The sequence below is a fragment of the Sorex fumeus genome, unplaced genomic scaffold (assembly GCF_029834395.1).
Source record: "Sorex fumeus unplaced genomic scaffold, SorFum_2.1 ptg000086l, whole genome shotgun sequence".
In the NCBI taxonomy this organism is placed as follows: Eukaryota; Metazoa; Chordata; class Mammalia; order Eulipotyphla; family Soricidae; genus Sorex; species Sorex fumeus.
Window position 1 is genome coordinate 31,831,696 of NW_026606143.1, and position 15,577 is coordinate 31,847,272.

The 15,577-nt window shown below is 40.7% G+C and overlaps 1 protein-coding gene across 6 annotated transcripts in view; it reads left to right on the forward strand.

Moving 5' to 3' along the window:
• RPS6KA3 (ribosomal protein S6 kinase A3) overlaps positions 1-14,193 on the forward strand; it is a 124,069-nt gene extending 109,876 nt beyond the window's left edge. For all 6 annotated transcript variants that reach the window (XM_056131086.1, XM_056131083.1, XM_056131084.1 and 3 more), the window contains 5 exons: positions 1,157-1,318; positions 2,893-2,969; positions 4,471-4,588; positions 8,143-8,283; positions 8,947-14,193. In XM_056131086.1, coding sequence (XP_055987061.1) covers positions 1,157-1,318; positions 2,893-2,969; positions 4,471-4,588; positions 8,143-8,283; positions 8,947-9,069 — 621 coding nt within the window. In that variant the 3' untranslated portion in view covers positions 9,070-14,193. The remainder of the gene's footprint in view (positions 1-1,156; positions 1,319-2,892; positions 2,970-4,470; positions 4,589-8,142; positions 8,284-8,946) is intronic.
• The last annotated feature ends 1,384 nt before the right edge of the window (positions 14,194-15,577 follow it).

Sequence of the window (15,577 nt, forward strand, 5' to 3'; positions counted from 1 at the left end):
AGGACATTTGCCTTGCATGTGGACAACCCGGGTTCAATCCCCAGCATCCCCTATGGTTCCCTAAACACTGCCAGGAGTAATTCCTGAGTACAAAGCCAGGAGTAACCCCTGTGCCTTGCTTGGTGTGACCCAAAAGGCGGAAAAAATAAAAATAAAAAAGAATAAGATTGAAAAGACAGGGAAAATAATAATAAAACAAAACAAAGGTTTTAATGAAGGTAAGTCTATGAGGGCAAGAGGACCGAGGAGAAAATGTGGGTTGGGGAGGAGCAAAGAAGAGCAGAGACTAATGCTGAGATGACTGATTAGAATATAGACTCAGAATCAGCTGCTGGAAGAAACACAGCAACTGATGGTGAAGGTCAGCGAGGGTTATGATAAAGGTATTCAAATAGGTGATTAAAGATGGAAAATAATACATAACTCCAAAGGAATGGGTCAGGAAGAGAGAGAGAGAGAGAGAGAGAGAGAGAGAGAGAGAGAGAGAGAGAGAGAGAGAGAGAGAGACTGTCCCTGGGATATCAAACAGGTAATACCTAAAGTCTGGAGTTTTCCATCTACACCCTTCCCTGTTTCTTGGAGCCTGTCAGCACTTGTCTTGACATCTTGTGCATGCCATTCCCTCCACTTAGAATGGCCACCCCCACACTGTTCATGCTTGCTCAGTGTTCTTTGTGTCCTGGTTCATATATCAAAGTCCTCTAAGATTCCCCTGAACTCTCCCCTTACACATTATCTCTTGCCTGTTAAAGCTCTGCCTTTCTCAACTGCTGTGTAGCCCCTAGCATATAAAGCTGAGGCCCGTAGGAGCTTTTTCATCACAGTATATGATGCCTCTTCTATAATACCCTGGCACATGACAGGTGCTCAGTAAATATTTGTTGAGTCAGTGAGTATCCTGGATACAGATTTTATTGCTATTCACATTCACTTACTCTATTGAACAGAGGGAAACTCTGTTCTTTCTTCCTTCTCTCAGTCCTCCAGGTCTGTGTTATTAGAGTTATGCTCATATTAACGGCATTTTACGATGTTAGGATAATTAAAAGGTCAGTACTCATCGTCCTCTTAAGTGCATTGCTTGACAGTTCTTGAAAAAAAATTCTGTAATGGAAATATATTGCTAATGTAGCTCTTTACTTTGTGTTTCAATTAGGTGGTTCACAGAGACTTGAAACCTAGCAACATTCTTTATGTGGACGAATCCGGCAATCCAGAATCTATTCGAATCTGTGATTTTGGCTTTGCCAAACAACTCAGAGCTGAAAATGGTCTTCTCATGACTCCTTGTTACACTGCAAATTTTGTTGCACCAGAGGTATGTTTGAGAATTTGTGTGCAGTATTTCAGCATATTTTAGAAATCTTTTGCTGTGCTTAATTGAATAACTAGTAGTTGTTTATGGAAAGACTTACAGACAAGTAATTAAATAAAGTGCCTTTATTTTTTCTTATGTTGGCAGTTTCTTCTGTCATTAATCCACGACAATTTATAATCCTTTTCATGCCTCAACCTTGGTCTTTCTGTATAAACAATTATGCTTGTGTTCGCCTTGTTTCTTCGGACCCTTATCCTTTGCTGGTTTCTTGCCAACCACCTTTCTGGTTTCACCTGAACTAAAATGTCAACTAAATTGTCCTTCATCACTAGTTACCAGCTCTGTTATCCAGAAATTTGGATAAACAGTTTGGAATTTCTCAGTTTCCAGAGCAGCCATCCTAGCCCCTAATTCCCTCATTGCACCCCCAGGTGACTGCCACAACTCAAGTCCACATTGCACCCTCCTTTATTCTACGACAGTTCCACATAAGAGCTCCAAAGCTGCTCCAGGCATCCTCAAGGACTGCATTGGTCAAGCTGCTTTTTTCCTGAGAAATTAACAGTTCTCCTTTGAAGCACATTTTATAAAAGGAAAGTAAAATTCCATGCCCCCTAAGGGCCGGACAGAGAGTACTGCTGGTGCTAAGCTTTCCTTGCACCTGGCTGACCAGGTTTGTTCCCGGCACCCCCTTGTCTTGCCGTTGGACCTTTGTTGTTACCTTGCTGTGTATCTTCAAGTCCCACATAGGAGAGACATCATTCTGTATCCAGCTCTGACTGACTTCACTCAGGATGATACTGGAAAGGATTTTAACATTGTATTCCCCGTCGCCTATTTGCTGAGATTTTTGTCAAATTTTTAACTCTCTAATACAAATTATATATGTGTACTTATTTATTTGTATTTTGGGCCACACCCATTGTGCTCAGGTCTTACTCCTGGATCTGTGCTCTTTCATTCCTGGCTGAGCTTGGTGGCACCATAAGTGGTGCTGGGGATTGAACCTGGGTCAGCCATGGATGAGGCAAGTGCTCTACCTACTGTACTATCTCTCTGGCCCATAAAATAATATTTTTGAAAGTAATACTTACGTCTTTTCTCCTAGCAATACTAAAAGTACTGAGCTGCATTTGATTTATTTTGTAACCTTCTGCTAGTTAGTGCCATAGTAGCACTTAGAAATAATGCATCAGGGGCTGGAGAGATAGCACAGCGGGTAGGGCATTTGCCTTGCACGCGGCAGACCCGGGTTCGATTCCCAGCATTCCATATGGTCCCCGAACACCGCCAGGAGTAATGCCTGAGTGCATGAGCCAGGAGTAACCCCTGTGCATCGCTGGGTGTGACCCAAAAAGAAAAAAAAAAAGAAAGAATGCATCAGATTCCAACATAAAAATACGTATGTGAATTTATAGTAGAAAGCTCTAGAATAGGACTGATATTTTCTTTCTTAATCATGTCCTGTTGAAATTGGTCTTATCAGTCTGATAATGGTGACTATCATTCCGTTCGCAGCCTACTCCAATATACGTAATAAACAATGGTGTGGTAATACTAAGGTTTCTTCCTAGGTTTTAAAACGACAAGGCTATGACGCTGCTTGCGATATATGGAGTCTTGGTGTCCTCCTGTATACAATGCTTACTGGGTGAGTGCACACTATAGCATACGATCATCAGTATTTGTTTAAATTATTTAGGTTTCTTTTTTTAATTTGTTTCCTCTTTCATTTTTTCTACATGTTATATATAGATTCTTACAGTACTAGATTTATCAGTACAGACTTTGATATTGTACAGTTTTACTTATTCTCTCATTGATTCTTTTCCATACAGTTTTTGTACTCTTACTATGGAATAAACACTTAATCTTTTATTGAATCACTGTGAATTACAAAGTGACAGAGATATTTATGATTGAGTTTCAGGGGTACATTGTTCCAACTCCAATCCTTCACCAGTACCCACTGACCCCACTAGTGTCCCCAGTTTCCCTCCCGCTCTCAGCCTGCCTCTGGGGCAGGCACTTTGCCCCTCCGCTTTTGTCCTAGTGTTTCCTTCCTTAACTCACTCCCCCATCTCACTCACTCACTTGCCCTAGTGCAAGCTCCCTACCGAAGACCAGTTCTCCTGCTCTTCCTTTTGACTGCTTTTGGGCATGTAGCATTGCCCTAGGAAGTTTCTTTATATCCACATACTAGAGAGATCATTCTAAGTCTGTTCTTCTCCCCTGGCTCATGATACTCTCCACATCAATCCACGCTGCGGCAAATTGCATGACTATTTCCTCTCAGAGCAGAGTAGGATTTCACTGTGTTATCTGTATGCTGCTGGTTTCTTTTTTTTTTTCTTTTTTCTTTTTTGCGGCGGGGGAGGGGGGTTACACCCAGCGATGCTCAGGGGTTACTCCTGGCTCTACACTCAGGAGTTACTCCTGGCAGTGCTTGGGGGACCATATGGGATGCCAGGGATTGAACTCAGGTCGGCTGCGGGTAAGGCAAACACCCTCCCCGCTGTACTGTCGCTCCAGCTGCTATCCTAGTTTCTTTATCCAGTCATCTGTATGTGGGCATTTGGGTTATGTCCATATTTTGGATATTGTATGTAGTGTTACAGCTAATATAGGAGTGCAGGTATCTCTTCTGCATTGTGCTTTTGAATCCTTGGAGTATATTCCCAGATTCCCAGGAGTGCAATTTCTGGTTCACATGTGAGCTCAGTTCCCAGTTTTTTGAGGAATATCTGTATTATCTTCCCAAAAGCCTGGACCATTCAACATTCCCACGAGCAGTGAATGATGGTCCCTTTCTCCCCACATCCTCGCCTATACTGGGTGTTTTTTTAAATGAGCTTTCCATTCTGTGGTGTGAACACTTTAAAACATTTTATCCTTTAATGTATCGTGTTAAAATACTTAAATTGTTAAATTTATTATAATATTAAATCTATTAGTTACATGTAAATAATATTTAATAAGTTTTATTTTGATCTAATACTTTGTGTAGCTTCGTGTTTAGCTTTATATCTTTTACTTTCAGAGTTTTCGGCGAAGTATTAACTGAATTACGGGTGTTTTTGACACTGCAAATAAAGATTACTAGCCAAGAAAGAAATGTCATTAATTAGTATTTTCATTCTATTATAAACTAGTTACACTCCGTTTGCAAATGGCCCTGATGATACACCAGAGGAAATACTGGCACGGATAGGCAGCGGGAAATTCTCACTCAGTGGTGGTTACTGGAATTCTGTTTCCGACAAAGCAAAAGTAAGTCTAACTTCCTTTATAAACTTCAAGAAAGTACTTTTTAAGCAGTATTTTGAAGGGCCAGAGACATAGTACAGTGGGTAGGGTGCTTGCCTTGCATGTGGTCAACCCAGTTTCAATCCCTGGCACCTCCAGGAGTGATCCCTGAGTGCACAGCCAGGTGTGCCCACCAAAATAAAGTTACCAAAGTTGTATTGTGGAATGAGGTTATTAATTTTAGTTTAGAAATGAGCCAGTTAATTTCTTCCTTTCCCAGAAGATACTGATTTGCCCTATGATCTGTACATCTAATGCTTTCTGATCAGTGAGCATGATGAATAATAGTCTTCATGATTTTTATGTCTACTGTCTCCCATTATACTTTTCCTAAATTATCTTCACTTAATCCTCCTAATTCTATAAAATAAGTGGTAGGACCCCCCCCCCCCGTCTGACTGGTTTCCACTTAATATGTTCAATTAGTGTTGCAGAAGGGCACATTTACATGACATTTCACAGTACTAGATTCTGCGGGTACAGTGTTTGTCCCCTAAAAGCCGGTCAAATGGAAGAGATGCATCCACTTCACATAAAGCCCATTCAGACATACCTGTTTTCCTACAAACGTTTATCCTTAATTCCTCAGCTCCTGTGTTCCTTCCTGCAGTTTCTGTTAAATTTTGATTTACAATTCCAGGTTGTGGGGGGAGTGTTTCCTAAGCCAGATATAGTATCCATCCTCATAAAATATTCAGGTAAAGTAATAAATTTATTCAGACAGTATCTGCTCAAATATTCCAGCTTATGTTCTTTCATCTTCTTATAACCACGTTCAGAGTTTTACCAATGGATTCTAGTTTACAGAATCCTTATTAAGGAGTACTGAAAACTATTTTTCTCCATTTTATGACCATTTTACTGTGGTGCAAAAGGCTTTGAGTTCTCAGAAAGGAGAGTAACCGAAGGACCCTGGTCCTTTTCTCCACCTTTACTTTCTTGTTTCTGTTTTGTATTGTGTTAGGGTTTGGAGCCACACCCAGTTGTGCTCAGGGCTTACTCTTGGCTTTGTGCTCAGAAGCTAACTCCTGGCAGTTTCCAGGATACTATATGTGGTATCAGAGATTAAGCCAGGGTTGACCATGTACAAGGCAAGCGCCTTAACCCCTGTCCTGTGTCTCCAACTAGCCTTTCCTTTGCTTAATCTGCCGCATCAGTACCCCCAAGCATTTGCTGGTCAGGTTTCTTTTTAATCTCCGCCTTCTGACTGTTATTAGGGTGGACAGTACATGTCAGAGTTGTTATCAGCACTGGTAAGTTAAGAGATGAGCATGCAGGAGCTTATCTAGCAGTGATAAAAGAGCAGAAGAAGGAATTCAAGGGATCACCACCATTTAAGGAGAAAGCTTCCAAGTGCCTACTTGAAAGATAGTAGCAAGAAGGGAAGTGGTGATAAGTGACTTGTCCAGAAGTGCCATGCTTCACACCGATCAGATTAAAATTATGATAGACGTTAGTTTTGCAACCTTCTGTGCATTTTAAGCACGTTGGTCTACTTTCAGAATTTAGAGTGAGAAGTTCTCGGTCACATTTTAAATTTCGAATTCTGTACCGTTAAGTATTCCTCCTCTTAGCTCTTAGTGATGACTAAATCTAAGGAACTATAAAGCTACAGCTTCTCCCCAGTTCAGCCATCAGGTCCTGGTGATGCTTTCTCTTAAATACCTCCATTCCAACTCCCTTATACCTGCTCCTTTTACCCCCGCTCTTGTACTGATGCTGTCATCTGGAAGCTTTGCTAGTGTCCAGGAAGTTTGAATTTCTAGGCTTTCTCCATTTAATGCATTTCCTCCACACTTAGTATAATCTCTCCTAGTATACAAACTAGGATACCTATCGCCATTGCTTTAAATGTTTTATCCCCTCCGGAAGAAATCCATATTAGTCTGGTCCCATCTCACCTGTCACACTTGATCTGCCCCCACGGTCTCCTTGCAGTTGTCCTTTCAGTTGCTGAATTGTGCCTGGGCGCCCTTACACTTGAGGGCTTTCCCCCAAATATATTCTTTCTTTCTTTGATCCAACTCTTGACTATCCTTCAGAGTCACCTTCTTAAGAAGCCACTCCTCAGCCACACTGCCCTGCTCACATCAGGTGTTTGTGTTCTTCAGCTCTGCCTCGAGTTTATTCCGCTCCTCAGTGAACTTCCTGTTCGGACAATTACAAGTTCTTCAGCTCCCCCTCAGTAGGATGGAAGCTTCATGAGCTCAGAGTTCATTGCTGTCTTGTTCATTACTAAATGCCTTTACCTAGCAGAATATGACCTTTAATGGATGCTCCTTAGGTCTAAAATGAAAAACCAGTTTCATTGAATTTGTGTTATTTGAGAGAGTGGAAAACCATGCAGCGGTGTTAGTCATCTTTGATTCCATACATAAGGAAGAATTTGTCTCTGGAAGAGTAGGATTATGAATATTCTTTAGCTTTTCTATATTTTAAGTTTTCTGAAATGCCTGCGAGTCCCCGTTTAAGTTTTAAAAAATAAAACAAACCCTTTAATCTTGGGAAGTCATTTCGAGCCAGCCCTCCAGGTAAATGACTTGGGGGTGGGAGTGTCCCAAGCTTGTTCAGGACCCCATGTGCCTCTGGATACTGGGCCCGTGAAGCCACGCTGCAGTGCTGGAGCCGTAGGGTGATGAGAGGCTGCTCAGTGCTCAGGCCACCCCAGCACTAAAGGCAACAGCACACAGTGCCAGAGAGGTGGTGGGAGGGAACGATCTAGTACCAGGGACTGAACAGGGTTGGCCACATATTGTCTCTGGCCCCTCCAACTAAATTCTCTTCCTCCCCTCCCCTCCCCTCCCCTCCCCTCTCCTTTCCTCTCTTCTCTTCTCCTCTCTTTCTTCTTTCTTTCTTTCTTTCTTTCATTTCTTTTTTGTATGTTTTTGCTCAGGGGGTATTCCTAACTGTGCTCAGAAAAGGCGGGTGGGGGGGGCATATGTGGCATTGGGGATTTGCACCGGGGTCAAAGGATACAAGACAAGCTTCTTCAATCCCATATACCCTGTACTGTCTCTCCAGATCTCCAAGTAAATTCCTGCTGTTGGGCTTTGCATTTCAACCAGCAGCACCAAAAAAGTCTTACATGCTAAAGATTGACTTTGAAACAAACTGCAAAGAAGTGGATGAAAGTCAGAATATCTGAGGGGGAAGCGCCACAGTCCTTACAGATATATAAAATCTGATAACTGTAATCTTCGCAGTACACAAAAATTACTATTACTTGGGGAGGAAAAAAAAGGTTGAGGTTGTTTGGATAAATTGTCATATGGATAAAATTGCTGTGAGTCCAAAAGGTGGAGGTAGTGTGTCTTAGGAACAAAGAACGGCCGATTATGGAGTGCTGTAGAAGATGGAGCCAATGGAATGAATGGAAAGGCTTTAGGGGTCTTGAGCTGTGACTCCTGGTGCTGGCTTTGCTAGCAGGAGGACAGGGCTTGCTCCCCAGAACCCCGAAGACAAGAGAAACCAAGAACCCAGCAAGGGTTAAGCTGGTCTTACTCTTTTTCCTATTATAGGACCTGGTGTCCAAGATGCTTCATGTTGACCCGCATCAGAGACTGACTGCTGCCCTCGTGCTCAGACACCCTTGGATTGTCCACTGGGACCAACTGCCACAATACCAACTGAACAGACAGGATGCCCCACATCTAGTCAAGGTGAGTCTCCTTTGGTCGGATCCTCTCTGGGGGGCGGGGGGGGTCCTTTTCATTTGCACTTTTCTTTCTTACATACAGCCCCATTCCCCAAATAAAACCAACTCTGAGGTTACCTGCAGTGGCCAAATGTGGACTCGGAAAGAGCACGCAGCCCTGCAGTCTCATGTTAAGAGATTGACATGGAGGAGGTGGGGGAGTCCTGAATGGAGGAAAAAAGTGAGAATTGTTTGTTAGGAGTCTGTCCCTGTTTTCTTCTTTTTCCTTTTTTTTGGGAGGGGGGTCATACCTGGTGATGCACAGGGGTTATTCCTGGCTCTGCACTCAGGAATTACTCCTGGAGGTATTCAGGGGACCATATGGGATGCTGGGAATCAAACCCGGGTTGGCCGCGTGCAAGGCAAACGCCCTACCTGCTATGCTATCGCTCCAGCCCTTGTCCCTGTCTCCTTGTATGTAGTTTAGCCTCCTTTATTGTCATCTGCAGGGTTAGTTGAATCAGAGCACTTGAGCAGTGCAGTTCTTTTCATTCGGAGTCTAATAAAATCGATGTACGTTTGTCAAGGAGCAAATTGTTTGGGGGGGCGTGTTTTCAATTTGTATTCTTTATGCACGGAACTGTCCCCCCATTGTCATTTCTGTGTGACCTTTCTTTCCTATCATCAGGGTGCCATGGCAGCTACCTACTCTGCTTTAAACCGTAACCAGTCACCAGTTTTGGAACCAGTAGGCCGCTCGACTCTTGCTCAGCGAAGAGGTATTAAGAAAATCACCTCCACAGCCCTGTGATGTGACCTCAGTGAGATCATTGGTACCATGGTGTACGCTGATAGCACAAGTTCTGGCGACAGGTAGCACATCCTGAGAGACACCTGCAAGCACACACTGTCCCAGCTGGTACCCATAATGCTGCTGCTCCTGCTGCTGCTCCCGCTTTCGTCTCTTCTCGCTTTAAATGATTGTTAGCAAGTTAGATTTTCCCGGAGCTTCGGACGAAACGAAAATGGAAACAAGATGAAGATGTATTCACTGAATCAATGAGAAAAATAATGAACACATGAATACCACCTAAAATACACTGAATAAAGTACTCTACACCATATAGCATTATTTTTATAGGAACTATTTCATGTCCCTGAGATATTCTTTGTTAGTTATAGGGATGGACAGTTTATGTTAAGCACTTAGCTTAAACGATCCGTTTATATTAGCACTGTATCCCTTGTGCCATCCAACATTTTGTATGTTTTTGTAAACAGTTCATACACAGTACATTTCTGTACTGCTTTCTTTAATGTATACATGCCTTGTTTAAACTTGCAATCTCTTACTATTAATCAATTGACGATTAAATCTGGTTCAATAGTTCACCTGGATTAACAGTATTGTTGGACAGCCGTGAAAGTGGTCAGATAGTGGAACAGCTGTTGAATGTAATTCCCCAAAATGTATATATCTTTCCCCATGTCTCTTTCACTGGTTTGTTGTCTGTTGCTTAAAGTCAGGTGCTCTGTCAGACTTCCCTAGAGAGCTGTTTTGGTAAAGAAAGTCTCGTGTGTGTGGCATGACATCAAGAGTACTACACCTGTGAAGTTAGTCCATATACTTTGCAACTCCTTCGGTTATTTTTTCCTTAAGGAAGGAAGTAGTCCTTACGCTTTTAATCGTAAATTGTACCTATATTTAGTATTTGGCACATAATTGGGATTTTATCAATATGCTTTAAAGGACTTTAAGAGTCATCGTGAAGAGTCGTTGGCGAACGAAATTAGCAACTGGTCATTGAGGTCTCACTATTTTATGTTTAAGTAGATCAAAATAATTTAGCCTATGAATAATAAATAGTTCAAGAACAGGGTGCTCTTCTGGGGAACAAAGTAAACCATGAATATTATCTCATTACAGTGCTCTATATTAAACTCTAATTTGAATGCAATAAAGGCCATGAGCCGCTATACAAAATTGGACTCAAATTATCTTATTCTAGGGAACACAGCATTGATCAGATAAAATCTCTTCTAACCTGAAATCATAGCTAATGTAGGCTAAGTGGATATCTAGCATTGAGTGTTTTATGAATCCCTCTTGATGATTTATAGTCATAATGCTTCTTTTAACTTTAGAAATGATCCATTTTCATGATGGGAACTAGGTCTGCTGAAATTATAGTATTCATTATCTAGACATAATTTGGTAGCTTAAACAATTTTATTAAATAAATTTTTATGTATCTGTTATCACTAAGCCATTTACATCAGAAATCCTTTTTTCCTTTTATAAGCTCTGGATATCTCTGGAAGTACAAAACCAAGAAAATATGGTTTATCTAAATTTCTTAGAGCCTCTTGTTATTCCTTAATTTCTCCTCTGTGCAATTGAAGAGGGGAAAATCTATAATATTACCCTTGCCTGTGACAAAAAAAAATTATTACATAGAAAACAAATGTAAATTTATCTTCTAAATAAAATGTATCAAAGGAGTGATTTCAGAATATCTAGGGTGAAGGAAAGTTTTTTTTTAAACTTCAGGAGTATATGGATGTTAAACAAAGCTGCTTCCCACTGCCTGGAGAGAAAGCTGCTATTTTCTTTCTCTCTTTTCAGTGTTTCAAACCGTGGTCATACCAAATATTTGTCACTTTTAAAAGGCTAATGTAATTTTGGGCAGAAAAATGATTTTCCTTTTAGATTTTGGACACTGATGTTAATCCATAATCGCTTGAGTGTATTGTCCATCAGTCTTTTAGAACCAGAGGTAATGTCTAAATCCGTATCAATTCTCCAGTACATTTCTCTTATACTGCATGTAAAGAACCTGACACCCAAAACATAGACTAAAATGCTTCTCATTCCGTTTTCTTTCCTTATAACACCATGCTGCCTTCCCTTCATATTATCACCTGACAAGGAACTGAGTTATTTGAAAGCTGCGTTGTTTCTCGGGGGCAGTCCTGTACCTCTACTGGTATAGGAATGCGAGATGCGTTGCTATCCGAGAAATTGCCTCCTTTGCCTAGTTCACCTGCCGGTTTTAGTGAAGAAAATCTATAATTATACATTCTTCACAGAACTGAAGATTATCGGCCTAAAATGTACTTCATGAGCATAATTTATTCCATCTGTGATCCTAATGTTCCTACTGCCTTTGATTGAACAGTGGACAAACTTGGCAAATAGTGTGCTCTAAATGTAATGCTTGTGCTGATTGACCTCCCACTGATTTCTTTAATCCAACTCTTCCAGACCCTTATAGTTGTGGTAGTGAGGCCTTTCTCCATGCTGCTTCTTACCAGGACTTCTACCAGGAGGTTTCGGTTCAGTCATAAAAATATTTTCGTGTGAGAGAACTGACACATCGGTTCACTTTTACCAACCTCCTGGTTTATAATCTGGAAATACTATCCCAAATGGTAGATTGCATTTAACATTACCAAGCACATCTTGGAAAGTAAGGATTACGCTACCATCTGTATTCTCTCTTCTTTTCAAGTGCTGATGTTGAATTAAGGTAAGTTTTTTTTGTCCTTTTGATCTTCTTATAGAATTCATGTCAGTTCCTTCTAGTTTATATAGCAATGTCATCTTTCTAACTACAAGAGACCTTTGATTTGAACACACTGAATATGGATTCACTTATTCACACCCAACTCCAAAACTACAAAAATAGGATTTTTATAAGCCATATTGTTGAGATGTTATGTGGTTGGCACACAGGAAAAGTTACTTAGCAAATTACCCTGGAGTAGGTATGCGCCCAAGTGTCCCCATTTGAAATGTGCTGAACTGCAAAGAGTGGGCTGGATCAACCACTCCATATGAGCTATTTAGGAAGTGGTTGTTATTGGGGCTAGGGGCCATCAAGGGAGATGGGGGTGGTCTATTGTCTTTGCCCTGTACTTAACAGGCTTAGGAGACTTGGAGAGGGAGAGAGGAGGGGGAAGGGTTAAACGAAAAGGCTGGAATGGATTGGGTAGGAAGGGAGCTGGGGTAACTCCATCCTGGGATGAGAAAAACATTCAAGATTTGGGGACTCAATAAGGATGTGCTTCATCTTCATGAAAGCCAGCAGTATACATCTCAACAGGGCTTTGCTAGTTTACTTTCTGGCCTTTATGGATAACCTAAATTTGGCAACCCACTTGCTTATATTTTATAGAGATAATTCTGTTATGGTAGAATGGAACATTGAGATTTATGGAGGCATTTAGGACAGATATCTCAGGAATGTAAAGGGTCAGAAAAGGTTTGTTGTGAATGAGTAACAAAATCTAATGAATTCCATGGCTGACCCTTGGTGCTTAAACCAGGCGGGAGGTTCTATCTAGTCGTAAGAGTTCTGTCCTCTGAAAGGTCTAATTTCATGCCGCTAAGCTTAAACTGGATGTATACTTTGAGCCTTATTTAAATCACAGATAAGTTCATTAATGAAAATAGTCCTTTTCACCTCCAGATTGCTTACATTTTGCTGGTCTCCCCAAGTGGCCATTGGTGGAGACCAGTTAATGAAGGAATGAGATTTCACTTTCTTGGGACTGTGGTATTCTACAGAGCCATGCTTAACCACTTTTTCTAGTGAAGAATCTACAGAATGATAATACCTAAATATGGATGGCCAAGAAGAATTTGTATCTACAGTGCGCTTTATGTATTTTTGACACTGCTGTATTCTGTGTGATCGAGTGACTTGTAACTGGTTCTAATGTGATTGAGTGTGCTCAAAGAATTCTAGAAACTAAGTCCACTTAATTTTCCTAAGCCTTGTCTCACATTTACCACTTTGATTCCAGTCTTTAAACTGTTTGTAACAGGGCATACCAAGGGTTGGAATGAGAGCCTACTTCCTACCTCTAAAGGCACTTTCCTCATTATTTTGCCATATAACCTTGAAGTGCATGATAAGCTGTTAAATGTCCATGACTTCTCCCAGAGCAACTAGTGAAGTATATGACATTGACTAGAGATTAGTGGAAAGGAAATTTAGAGACTAAGTTCAGAGGTGGCAAGCCTCAAGAAATTCTTTTTAGAGCATGTACCACTTGAGTACAATATATGTAGACGTATGTAAGAAGAGAGTCTCTGTAATAGTCCTCTCTAAGTAGATTAGTTCAATATCTAATGGAAGTGAAAAATCTTTACTCCTATTATCGCTATAGTACTGAATGAACTGTATACTGAGTTTTTTCAAACAAGTATTTAAAGTAGAACTTTGAGATACAAAGCAAGGGAATAAGGATAAAGGATTTGGTTTGTGCTTCTCTAAGTGCAGTTTACCATCTAAAGCTTTGTTTTTTCATTTTAAAAGAGCTTCAAGGTATTGCCATTCCTTAGCATTCTTAATAATTATGGGTGGTGAGTTTTTAATTCTTAAAATTATGTATGTGTGTTAGTTTTATCTTAATTCTTACCCTAAACAAAAGGGGAGGTATACAAGGAAGGGATGTAATTATTTTACATTTTTGGCCATGGGTGGGAATGGGGTGGGTATCTACTTAATCTGTTTTTAAAAAAGAAAAAAAATCACAAATATTTTTCTACTATTATATATGATCTTACTTTATATTAGTTTCTTTGTAGTAAGGCATGCCAGAAGCCCAAGGTACCATATTATGAGTTAATATGTATTGTACCTTTTATTGATGGTTAAATTGCATCAGATGCTTGGCATTGCGCCATAATTATAAAGTGCTTGTAAAGGATCAAATATCACTGAATACTTTAAATTGTTTTCCTTCAGAGTCTAATCTGGGAAGTTTTCAAATCATACTATTAATGTATAAGCTCTTTCAGATGTATCCATGAATAATCCTGGAACAATATTGCTTGTATTCCTGTCAAAGAACAGGTTTTGTAATCTTTAAAAGAAACAAAAATTTATATAATAAAGTTTCAAATAAATGCATGTATGTCCCTTTATCAGATTATTTTGATTATATGATTAGCCATTATTAAATCATCTTACATGAAGTATACATTTATCAAGTTCAATTGAAAGAACTAAAACAAAAATGTTCCCAAGTTAATAAGAATTACAAAATCATTTTTCTGTGCAGTCCTGGTAACCCAAAAAGTCTGTCAAGTAAGATTTAGTCAGATCCCACCCGATGCCTATTTGGGGTGGAGGCGTTCATTTTTGGGGGGCCACACCCAACATTGCTCAGGTTTACTCCTGGCTGCATTCAGGGATCAAACCCATGTTGGCCATGTGCATAGCAAATGCCCTGTCAGCTGTACTATTTTCTCTTCCATTTATTTGGGGGCTATATATGACAGTTCTCAGGGGTCACTCCTGATGCAGTAGGGGTAGAGAGAAAACATGCAGTGCCTGCATTGAACCTCAGCCCCAAGCATGCAAAATTAGCCCTTTAAACTGTTTCTCTAGGGGCTGGAGTAAAAGAGCAGGTAAGGTGTTTGCCTTGCACGCGGCCTACCTGGGTTCAATCCCCGGCATCCCATATGGCCCCCCTGAGCAGCATCCCTTGTGGTCCTCCCAAGCAATGCCAGGAGTAATTCTTGAGTGCAAAGCCAGGAGTAAACCCTGAGCATTGACAATGTGAGCCCTCCCCCCACATACAAAACCAAATAAACTTTCTCTTGCCTTAATTCCAAATTTAATGATTCAAAGGGTGATCACCAAGCACAAGGGAAACAATCTTTGAGAAGCACTGTAGCACTGTCCTCCGGTTGTTCATCGATTTGCTTGAGCAGGCACCAAGATAATTAGACTTAATTCCAAAATGCCCTATATCTCTCTTTAAGGTACACTTTGGTTTGGGGGCCACACCACCTCACTGTGCTCACAGCTTACTCCTGGTGATGCACGGGGAACTATGAGGTGCCAGGGTTTGAACCAGGGTCAGCAGCATGCAAAGCAAGTGCCTTAACCCCATACTATCTCTCCAGCCCCAAATATTTACACTCTTTATCAGAATTTCTATCCCTTGTATGCTAGTCCAGACCACCATCATCTTGCGAGGACTACTGCATGGTGTCTCTAACCATCCTTGTGGTTTGCAGTTCTACAATTTTTTTTTGAGTTGGTTTATTTGAACCACAATATCAGTGCCTGTGGGCTGTCACTCTGGAAAACCATGTATTACTAGAGATTAAACTGGGGTCTGCCATAGGTAAAGCAAACGACTTTACTTTCTCTAGACCCATCTGGAAACTGCATAAACCTGAGAGATCAAAATCTATTGAGGATTATAACAAATAATCTGATTTCCTTACCTCTCCAAGCTCATCTTCCTGAACACCATCAATCCCCGGCTTGCTGCACTCTTTGTCTGTGTGGCATTTT